Source organism: Hippocampus guttulatus, chromosome 9 (assembly GCF_054856545.1).
Source record: "Hippocampus guttulatus isolate MCC_2025c chromosome 9, RoL_Hgut_1.0, whole genome shotgun sequence".
In the NCBI taxonomy this organism is placed as follows: domain Eukaryota; kingdom Metazoa; phylum Chordata; class Actinopteri; order Syngnathiformes; family Syngnathidae; genus Hippocampus; species Hippocampus guttulatus.
In genome coordinates, this window is record NC_141269.1 from 8263111 (window position 1) to 8274461 (window position 11351).

Here is an 11351-nt window from a genome sequence, read left to right on the forward strand (position 1 = left end):
AGGATGGATCGACTACAAACGCTAAAGAGTCAGGGCTGGGAAAGAAGAGGGAGGATTGAAACTTTGGAGAGGTTTGAACACAACTGTGACAACACGGCGGCCTGTTTTGCCGCACTTCCCAGGTCGAGGCCCGTGGAATGCGAACAAAAGCCAGAGAGCATCGGCCACTGCCAAAACTTTCTCTCTAAGAGGAGTCTTCACCTTAGTGCTGTTTAATAATACCACAGAGATTTTTTTTTATCAGTAATCAGAAACTGGATCCATTTTAAAATACAAGAAGAGTTGGCCTGCGCTTTACAGCTGTCAACCAACACAAGTGTTTTTAATCAGAGAAAAGCTTAAGTCAGCCCTCTTTAAAACAGTGAGTGGAAAATTTGACCTTATTACTTTTTTTCACTCTATGTAGTATAGCTGAGCTGTGCCCAAAAAACAAAACAAAAAAAAAAACAGGGATTGGAGAGTGCTACCTAGTGGTCAAAAAATGTATCTTAGTGGCGTACACTATTGCATTACAGCAGCCAGATTGTTAAAATGGACAATTTGTAATTTATTTCTAATTATTCAACAAATGATATGACAAAATGAGTACATTTGAACACACAGATGTGTAAATACATTTAAATTCACCAATTTTACTATGAAACAGTTCGATTAAATCAGAAAAACATTACTTTCACATTGCTACTCAATGATAATGTAAATGCAGTCCAGAACAGAGCAGCCAGGACAGAGAAATTTGTCCCACTTCACCACATCGCATATCCATTTCTGGTTGTGGCTCTTCATCATAGTGTGCTAGAGTGCCTTGAAAGGCACCATTGAGTTCAAAGCTCATTTTAGTCATATTTTTGTCATAGTTCTCCTCTTTGCCATCACTGGTACCCTTCCGCGGCAGCATAACAATGACTAACTGTTTGTCTTTTCTCCTCCACAGTCTTGGTTCCTCTGACATGGTCTCGACGAATCAACAACTAAAATGGTGTCATGAAAATTGGAAAAAGAAATGATCAAGAGCAGACTGCTGACACTCAAAAAGGTTTCTCTCTGGCCCACATTGTACAAAGTACAACTACAGAACCCCCACATGGCCCCGCCCCACCCCAAGTGGCCACTCCCATCTAACCCAATTTGAACTGGAACGTTCGTATCCACCCCCCCACCCCCCAACCCGCCTTCAGAAATGCAGGAGGGCTCCATGAGATGGAGTGGACAGACTCGCGGGAGGAACTGTCGCACGCTCATCAAGGAAATGTTGGACAGGAAACACAAATATGGCAACCTGGAAATTGACCAATTTTTACATTTGTGGTTTCTTTTTTTATTTTTATTTTTTAAATCACTTTTATTTTTGTTATCATTTTGTCTTCTCCACCACGAAACTCCACGCATTGGCCTGTCGGGTTAAAAAACAAAATGGTTGTCACCTAAATTGCGCTAACTGATCTCAAAGATCCCGGCGACGCCCACTTTGATGACCACCACCACCACCACTTAAGTTCAAGACCACCCACGCAGCCACATCCCTGCGTGCCACCCCCACCCTCTCACGCACCTCATTCGCTCAGCCCTGAAGACCCATTGATTTGCGATTGGCCAATCCCGGTGACGCCATCAGATGGTGTGACATTATATGCACTAAGTGGCTGGTCTTTGTTGTTTACCTGTCCAAGTATCAGGGCAACTATTTCTTTTTTTTTTTTTTTTTTCACGGGGGAGGGGGGGAGAATAAGCGTTAGCCAGTTGCAAGCGTTTAAAAACACTAAAGGCTACATGTGCTCTTTCATCCCATCACCTATGCACTATTAATTCTCATTCGGGATGAACAGAATTGCACATGCACGGCCACAAGGGCGATGAGGGAGGGCCAAGGAGGCTTGACAGATATGTGGCTGTGCATCCAGGTCTAATTTACCCCCTCAAGTGCAACACACACACACACACACACATACACACACACACACACATATATTTGCAACCATCGTACCTTAAATAGTCTGTCACACAGCCACTCATTATTTTTTTTATCAGAAATAGGGATGGGCACAATAAATAGATTAATCGTGTCTTGTGAGTCAAAATAGAGTGATCTACTGTACTTACTTGGCTGACAACTACAGTAAACAACCACCACTATCACCAGAGAGGTTATGTTCCAGACCCATCCACAACATATAGAAAGAGCATTTGAAAAAGTTTTTTTTTTTTTAAGTTTTTCCCTCTCCACCTCACTTTGAACTCATTTAAACTTCAAAACCCCTTAAAAGTGTTAAAACACAGAATTATTGTTGAATAATGTCTGTTCTCGCTGGCGCAGTTCTCCGATCAAGGCAAGGCAGCTTTATTTATACATTGCATTTCAGTACCGAAGGTAACTCAATGTGCTTCACATAATTAGTACAACGTTTAAAAGCAATTACAGACAAAAGAGTGAATGACATTTACATCATAGCTTATGAAAATTATTAAAAGACCGTCTGTCCAGTGCAAGAACAAGATTTTGGAGAAAAAAAATATTACTAAATGACTATTACTCGTACGTAGCTGGGGACCTTCTCTTCCTCTTCACTCTTAATCACGCTGCATTGCTTCCAATCATGCTCAATGCTGCCCCATATGCCGTGGCACCGTGTGATACTACATTGAAGATTGGTAAAACTAAATCCAGAATTGCCCGGGTCCTTATAAAACAATCACGGAGAATGAAAGATATAGCAGGGGAACACTGGAGTTTGCCATCTAAAGAAGTACAACTCATTGGAAACTGTCATGGCAGGATTTCAATACATCCAGGGAGACATTCTCCTATCTTAAAAAAAAATATAGGGAAAAAAGACAGCTCAATTCAAGGAAACGTAGTCAAATGCCCATCCCTGTTCTCAATTTATTTTATTTTTTTTACCAGAAAAACACACACACACACACACACACTGCATAAGCTTCATATTATTAGCTTTCATTTAGCTTTTAGGGCTTTTTTTCCTTGTGATCTCATCTATTATTGGCATTTTTTTTCTTTTGGTTTTCTTCCACTTGGATTGTTTTGCATGTCATAACACTTTTGGCCACAGTAACTGTATAGCATGCTTCGGACCAGGCCCGGACTTCAGTGAGTAGATGTCAGCTAAACAGCTTCTCAAAATCTCTCGCGCGCAAGGACAGCACGGTAACACCAGCTCATCACACACAATCCCCTGCGTTGCTTCACCCTATAGTCCACTCAAAGGAACACACGCACACATACACACACATACACACACACGTGCGCGCACGCACGCACACACACACACTAACACGTGTCATAGAATGATATTTGGTTCTCCAAAATGCCTCTGTTAATAGTTTTTCATTCATTTGAGATTTGTCCAAATTGACATTTGTTACATGTAAACTGTTCACATCAAGCATTTGCATCATGACACAACCCAATATCAAAAGCCGCTATCAAAAAATAACTGGACTGCCTCGCTGTAGGTTCTGTTTTGCAGGGATAGTAAAGACCGAGATTGGGGTCTCGGCCTCTCGTGTAACACGTATGTGCTAAAACATATAACAAAACTATTAACAGTAATATGAAAGTGCCTCTGTATTCACTTCATGCAATTAGTCTTACACTTCAGGTTGTTTTTCTGGCATGTTAGCTAATGCTCAAAGCTAAAAACATTGGCCTCGGTCAGGGTTTCCCAATTCAGCACAAGCCATCACGCATTACATTTTGAGCTGGTACTGTCAAGTATTTTTAGAACAGATTATTCCATCGATTCATCAAATAATGGGATACAATTTTACTTTGCGTAAAAGTGCATGACCAAGTCATTTTACTCATGATTGCAGTTTACAAACTAATTATTGTTGTTCATTTGGTGTTATAAACAACTAAACAATATCACACGAGGGATTAATGTTTGGTTCACCAAAGTTTTTGAAATTAATTCCGTAACTGGTTTGGTCATTGCATTGCATTGGTCAAGGCAAAAATAGATGTCGATGAATTTTAACACCACGAATTGCATTAAGTTGATATAATTTATGATAACATATAACATATATTTTTAATGTTTTATTCTTTTATTCTGATAATCTTACCGAAAAAAATGTTGTTTTTTTTTGTTTTGTTTTTTAATGTGCCACCCCACAATTTGGGAAACCCTGGCCTGGAAACATCTTTATAAAGGACGCTAAACATGCTTTTTATAAAGACATACAGAGAGAGAGAGAGATCTTATACAGTACATATATATTTATGATATAAGTATGCTCCTTTTGAACTTTTTGCTCCGCGAGCTGGTGGGCAGTCTAGTTATTTTCTGAAGCTTTCCCAGAATACCCTTCGGGTGACATCACCTGACCTTCCCTTTGCAGTCCCAGCCCCAAACGACACCACACACATGTGCAGCAGCGCAGCATTCTAATACCTTAGATAAACATGTCAACAAATTTTGACTGTAGGATTGAAGAAGAAAAAAAAATGTTGTTTTTTTTGATGGAAAGTATTATTATTGAGAAATATGTGTCGATTGAGCCACGTGCAATGCATTGGGTAGATCATTGTGTTTGTCTGTTAGAGATTTTTAAGAAAGCTACGAGAAAAGAGAAAAAAAAATGTATTTGTCGCAAGTCCATAAGCTCCGGGACTCTAAACTTAGAGGGCCATGATTAAGAAAAAAAAAAAAAAATCCTAGTCTTTGTAAGTCGGGGGTATTGTTTTTATTTTCTTTGTCTCTTTTTTTTTAATGTTTCTGTGTAATCATTTGTTTATAAAAAAAAATATGCGGGAGGGCTGAAGGAAAACAAATCTACACAACTTCTTTATCATCAAGTGAAAACTGGTGCTCCTTAAACATTATTAATTCTGTTCACAACTATTAGAAACAAATGGTCATGAACAAAAAAAAAAAGCATTATTACTCCTCTTATATCTCTCTCGTACTGTTTGTATTCTTCTATTGAGTGGATGGGGGGGTGGGTTCTGATCCATCAATCAAAACTGACTGTCACGTCAATAAAACCAGGCAACTTTTTTTTTCTCACCCGAGCGCTGCCTAAAACTCACCAGCAGAAAACTCCAAACATTGGCCAAAATCCAAAAACAAAAGCGTATCCCGAGACACGCTGATGCCACGACATGAAGTAGAACGTGGCCAAACACCACGAGACCCGTCTTTACCCTTAGGCAGCATTGTGAGCATCTCACCTGTTGTCCCCCCATTCTTAGTATCGCCACCGCCCCCCGCGCCGCCTCCACCCGCCTCTGTAAATGACTCTTCTAGTGCTTGTGCTGTAGTGTATAGTTTTCCAGCAGTTAAAGGTTGTCCCTTGAAAGTGCCTTTTGTTCACAGACTCCATTTTGTAATCCAGTTTTTGTTTTGTTTGTTTCGCTGGTTATTCCCTGAGTGCCGCGCTCGAGCACAACGTTTCACATGAACCATTATTGTTCCTCCCTTCACTTCCTCATATCTAAATGCTGAAATCTGCATACAGATATAAAAGGTGTCAATTAGTTCTTTCATGATAAATGATGGCAAAAAAGAAAAGTGTCATTGATGGGCTGTTGCTTTTTTTTCCCCCTCCACCAACCGCCCCAACCCGACCCCTGTCTCCACTGTCTATTTTCTCTTTGACACTCGAGTAGTATGTAACTGTGTGTCCGTCACTCTCGCTCACTGGCTCGCTCTCTCCTGCTGAAGGGCGGGACCAAAAAAAAGAAAAAAAATATTACTGAGAAACTTTTTTTGTCTGAGCAGAATGCAGTTAGCTCACATGTTATTCTTGTCTGTATGCTTCACATTGTATCTCGCCATACCCATCACTTCTGCTTCTCCATTCAACAGCTAATGTACGTGAACAAATGACGCTGACGGGCTTTTGGGGGTGTCCTTGGGTCGTTGTTGTTTTTTTTTTTTTTTTGAGGTTTTTTTTTTTTTTTAAGGAATGGATGAGTGGGTTCAAGGCTGTTTCTGGGATGGAGGAAGCTGAATGAACCGCTTCAGGATGTTGGAACAGGGGCTGCTCGGACTAGGATAACAGAATGCTCTTTTGTTTTGGTTATTTATTGTTTGGCTTTGTTTTACTTCCCCCTTTTTGTTTCATTATAATTTGGATGATTTTTTTTTGGGATATTTGCTTATCAGGGTATGCTGTGTTTAAAAGCTCTTTGAGGACAGAAAGCCTTGGACTTAAAATGAAAGCTACAAGCACCTTATTGCCGGACTTATCCTGCATGAGGTTGAAGGAAAGGGGGCGGGCTTGCATTTTCACAACCATATTTCCACAAAGGAATCTGTGCTAAGTATTATCGTTAATAGCGAGTTTTACATAGTAAAACTCTCAGCAGTATTAACTACTTCAAACACACTGGCTGGCCGTACAAGAGGTCATGACCTCTTGGGGGTGGGGGTGGGTTCCCTGTTTTTTTCTCCTTCTGCCTCACCTCATGCTGGACAGCTCCAAGTCTGTGTTCTCTCGTTTAGTTTGTTTTCTTAAGCGTGTATGGTTACTAGGCAGCAGCCTCCTTGCCCCCACTCCTTTTAGTCCCAGCTCCTCTGCGCCTCTGTCTACGCACCATTTCTTTGTGAGAACACCCCCAGAGCTCTAGGTGAAATGCATGTGTTAATTACAGTTTCTTTTCCATAAGAAGAAAAACGCAGTTTGAGAAGAGCAGCACCTGATTGAATAAAAAGGATGTTCTTGACTGTACCCGTCGATGTCACGTGTTTTTATTTGTTTATTGAAATACAATAAACTCAAGCAAACACACTTATTCAGTGTGAGCAGGGTAGGTAGGCGTGAATGCTTGTTTTTATTTGAACAAAAATACATCCACAATAATGTGTACAAATGCCATTTTTATTGGATTTGTTGATTATACATGATAACCCAAGCAGAAGTCTTATACCGAAAAACTACTTTCAACATTTACTTTACCTTGCAAATGGGTGAGTTTGACCGACAAACATAACGGGACGGTTAATTTTAAAAAAAAATCTCCCATCCTTTGTGTAGTTTTCATTTTTACCTAATCGACATTCGAGCATTTACATTGGTACTGTGTAGAATCACAACCTGATGAATCAAAATCGAATTGAATCGAAACTTATGACTTGACGCACCATAATTTTCCTATGAAATATTCTTTTCAATTCCCTAGTGTAATTTTACAGTTGTGCGCAACCGTATGTACTAATGCGTCCCACCATCTTTTATGAGTCAACTCTTTTGCCCCTCCTAGCTTCGCGTCACCGAAGTCATGTAGCTCAAAAAGGGCGCGCCCTGATTACCTCAGCCTGCGAAGTTGCCATCAAGTAACCCAGGAATTCACTTCTCTCGGATCGGTAAGGGGTACAGTATAACTCTACATACTGTACATTGATGATAAGACGGGGTATATTTTAATTTTTGTTCAGTGTGATTCTGTTGTAAATTAAAGTACAGTATCTTAACGTTTTAAATACCAAAGAATGTATTTTTAGTCGTGACGACAAGCGCCCTCGGTTGCGGAAGTAGTCAAAAACTCCCAGACTATACTTCCGGTCTACATTTTGTTCAAGAATTTAGGACACGAAAATAACTCGTCCGAGCTCTTCAAATTAGTGTCACCAGATAGATTTTCCTTTGTTAGCAAACAGCGCTGAGAGTTTCTTTCGTGACCTGACGTCGAATTTTGGCCACAATTTTTTTGTTGTTGCAAAGACGCCGAAGAAAGTAGAAAACAAGCTAGTTGCGTCGTCGAGTTTGCGTGTGTGTGCGCGTATGTCGCTCATGCTGCTATCACTTCAATGGGGAACTGCCTGTTTTCTCAAGGAGCGGATGATTTGTCTCTGCTGAACGAGTCAGAGGTGGGCAGCCTGCCCGGAGAACCGCCGCCGCCCTACCAGGTGACCCAAGTCGGCCCCACATCGACCTACATATGCGACACGATAACCCACCACTGTATAAGATGGAGCTTTATCTCCCAACCACCTGCCGACATTTAACCATCAACATTGACACTTATGCTCATTATACTAGGCACACAAGCTCATATTATCCTAAGCAATTGTGTCTTTTTTTTTCTTGCTTCATATCAAGCAAACCTAATGCTTGATTATTGTTGGAGAGGTATTCCGTTTGTTTGTTTTTTTGTTAAGGTCGTAGTCGAACTGCTCTTCATCATACTGAGAGCTTTCTCATGTTGCTAAAGAAGGTACATTACCTGGAAAGTACAGCCGCAACAATCAACACAGCGTTCAATGAATACCTCTCTGACAGTGTCAATTTCAACATTATTGTCTTTATATTTTTGAATTGTATCTCGGAAGATTGTCCAAGTGTAAATGGTTAAAGCACATAGGGTTTCTGCACGTCCTTAACGTCTTAAAAGGCATTGAAACCACAAAGATCTTGGTAAGCCTTTCTCTGTAATCCATTCTTTCAAAGTCTTAATAAATGTTAACTTATGATAAGTAAGGCAAGGCGCCTTTATGTTGTGCAGTACATGCACAAGTATTTCAATGTGTTTCACATCCCTGCAACACTTAAATGCATTTACAAATAAAAGGGTTAAAGAAGAATTATAGAAGATAACCACCGTAACTGTGCTGTTAGAAGCAGCGTGGCGCTTCAGGACATCCAAACCAAACACTGATAGAGAAAATGTGGTAGTGGAATGAGAAATAGAAGAAGATAGGCTAACAAAAATCAAGCCTTTGTTGACTTTCATTTAAAAAGGAGGAAAAATGTAACAACAAAATGGGGGGGGGGGGGGTATACGAAGGACCTCCTGTACAAAGCACGCACGGTCGGTAGGGTGATGTGATTTTTTTTTTCTTTTTTGGCCGGCTTTTCAGGAGCGCCCGCAGCCCGTGCCCGTGTACCATCCCACGCCCGGGGAGAGTCGCTTGGCCAGTCAGCTGAGCGAGGAGGAGCAGGTGCGCATCGCCCAGCGTATCGGCCTCATCCATCACCTGCCCAGAGGCATCTTTGATCCAGGCTCCAACCCCTCCGACCACAAAGTCAAAGAGTGAGTTGTGAATACTTTACTTGGACTTTTGGGGGGGATTTGACTGAGTTTTTTGGTCCCATCACATCTAACAGAAATCGTTATATTTGTTTCCAATATATGTTCACTATTCTTTTAAACATCCAAATGTGAAATCCATCTATTCCTTGTCTATAGATAGTTAGATAATTGAACTTTTCATATTTCATGAAACAATGACATGCAACCACGTGGACTGCACTGAACTTATCTCGACATTATATTAATAAATCAACAAACTATACATATGTAAAAAAAATAAATAAAGCCTACAGACTGACCAGAATAAAGCTTTGTTTTGATTTTATTCCAACCGTTGCGATTTGTAAATTGCATTTTCTTCCATTGCAACGTCGATCTGACTAAATTGTTCAGCCCAAATTCATAGTCATGAATTCATAATGTTGAGTAAATTTGGGAAAGTTACTCCAGCTCATGGACTGTGATTTGGGAATCCGTGCATTGCTCTGTCAGAAGAAAAATCATATTTTCTCCAGCCACAATGCACCAGTCCAGTCACTCATCTGTCCCAGGTGTGTGATCTGCATGATGGACTTTGAGTACGGCGACCCCATCCGGTTCCTGCCGTGCCTGCACATCTACCACTTGGACTGCATCGACACCTGGCTCATGCGCTCCTTTACCTGCCCGTCCTGCATGGAGCCCGTGGACGCCGCGCTGCTCGCCACCTACGAAGCCAACTGAGCCCCGCCCACAAGTAATCCCCAGGCTTGGTTCCAAGTAACTGTCCCTTGTTAGGCCAATCTGTCCAAGCTGCTGTGCACAGGTAGCCCAGGCCGTGCGGCTTTGTGCTCATGTTCTTGAATTGCTTACATGCATAGAAATTGTACATTACAGTAATTGCTTGGATCTGATTGGTCGTAAAACCTTTGATGTTTGTTTATTTGTTTCCAATGGGGCAGTGTGCCAATTTGAACTCGAAGAAAGAAGACTACATGTAGCAACACATTTTCCCAGAAATAATTTCACTTTAAGATAGCCTCAAAAATGTATGATATTTATATTTTAGGTTTAATTATACGGCAGTGAGGTGTCGCCAATGTCACTGAACTGTCTTAGAAATGTGCAATACGAAACCTCAACAGAAAGACTGCAGGTACAGTAGTCATGATTTAAGATTCAAGAGGAGAGTTTTTCTTATCCCCGCAGGATTAATTAATTCATGGATTATTAATGCGATAATAGAAAAGTGTTGGGATCACTTACACGTACATGAAGTGTGCCGAAATACTTTTTTCTTTAGAACATGCAGACCTTCCCATGACTGTGTCATTATCACAGTAAAATTATAATAATATGGCACCATTTCATTGTTTCAATATATGAAAGGAGTGTCAAAAAAAATTTCAAGGCACAATTCTAATTATATTCTTGTAATTTTTTTGAGAATGTAATTAGTTACTTTTTCTCTTAATATCAAAATTTTCTCATAATTTGTTTTCTGGCAATGTCTGTCATGTTTCTCCCGCCCCTCCCCCCCATCAAAATAGAAATTTCCTTTTGAAGTTAATGTGACTTATTTCTGAATATTCCAATTTCATTGTCACAACATTACAACTTTATTCTTACCAAATTATTTCAACTTTATTTTCCCAGTTCGCTTCAGTGTGGCCCTAATACTTCTTTTTACAAAATTCATTGGGTGGGTTAGTTTGTATTGCAAATATTTTGTTGGTTTTTTTTTATATAAATCTTCACATGTAGTTTTCTTATAGAGGGCTATGAGTTAAGGAATATGCTCCTTTTTTAATGATGTTTGACTGTTTAGTTGATGGCCTTTATACTGCAAATGATGCATTTCCACCAAGCTCTTGTTTGTATGCTTGTTGCCAGCAGTAGAGTTGAATGTATCTATCAGCAACTAACAAGTGACGTTTTCAGTTAGCCCAGCTGCTGTGCCTTGTAAGGTTGATGGAAGTGAAGTACAATCATGTCGACGGTGTTCTTCCAATTTGTAGTCGTCCACTAGGGAGAGCCAGACACCAGCACACTTGTCATTTGCGTCACTGTTAGGGTTTTGTTTTCTTTCCCACCCTGCTGCTGCTCAGTCATCTGTTTTAAGTTATGTGCAATCCACGAATGTGTAGGAAAAGTTATCTAACCATCATTAAAGCATAGAATATGTTTCAAACCAATGTACCGTCGTCTTGCTGTTGTTTTGTTTGCGACGGCACGGTGTGGTCGTGGTTAGCACATCTGCCTCAGTTTTGAGCTTTCCAGTAACCTTGGACTCAAGTTTCCTTTGTGGACTTGGCATGTTCTCCTGTGCTAATTTGACTTTTCTCCAGGTACTCCGGTTTACTCCCATATTCCAAAA

The 11351-nt window shown here is 40.4% G+C and overlaps 2 protein-coding genes across 13 annotated transcripts in view; both read left to right on the forward strand.

Annotated features, from left to right (window-relative positions):
- nfixa (nuclear factor I/Xa) overlaps window positions 1-6693 on the forward strand; it is a 130262-nt gene extending 123569 nt beyond the window's left edge. For all 10 annotated transcript variants that reach the window (XM_086120095.1, XM_086120102.1, XM_086120103.1 and 7 more), the window contains one exon: window positions 935-6693. In XM_086120095.1, coding sequence (XP_085976221.1) covers window positions 935-949 — 15 coding nt within the window. In that variant the 3' untranslated portion in view covers window positions 950-6693. The remainder of the gene's footprint in view (window positions 1-934) is intronic.
- Window positions 6694-7338: 645 nt separating this feature from the next.
- On the forward strand, window positions 7339-11169 carry rnf11a (ring finger protein 11a). Of its 3 annotated transcripts, XM_086120959.1 has the most exons (4): window positions 7339-7378; window positions 7798-7871; window positions 8823-8995; window positions 9511-11169. In XM_086120959.1, the coding sequence occupies exons 1-4, from the start codon at window positions 7366-7368 to the stop codon at window positions 9716-9718; spliced, it is 468 nt and encodes a 155-aa protein (XP_085977085.1). In that variant the 5' UTR covers window positions 7339-7365; the 3' UTR covers window positions 9719-11169. The 3 variants fall into 3 exon arrangements, with proteins under 3 accessions (XP_085977085.1, XP_085977084.1, XP_085977086.1); XM_086120958.1 differs by lacking the exon at window positions 7339-7378 and having other exon boundaries at window positions 7497-7871; XM_086120960.1 differs by lacking the exon at window positions 7339-7378 and having other exon boundaries at window positions 7501-7871; window positions 9547-11169.
- Window positions 11170-11351: the final 182 nt, after the last annotated feature.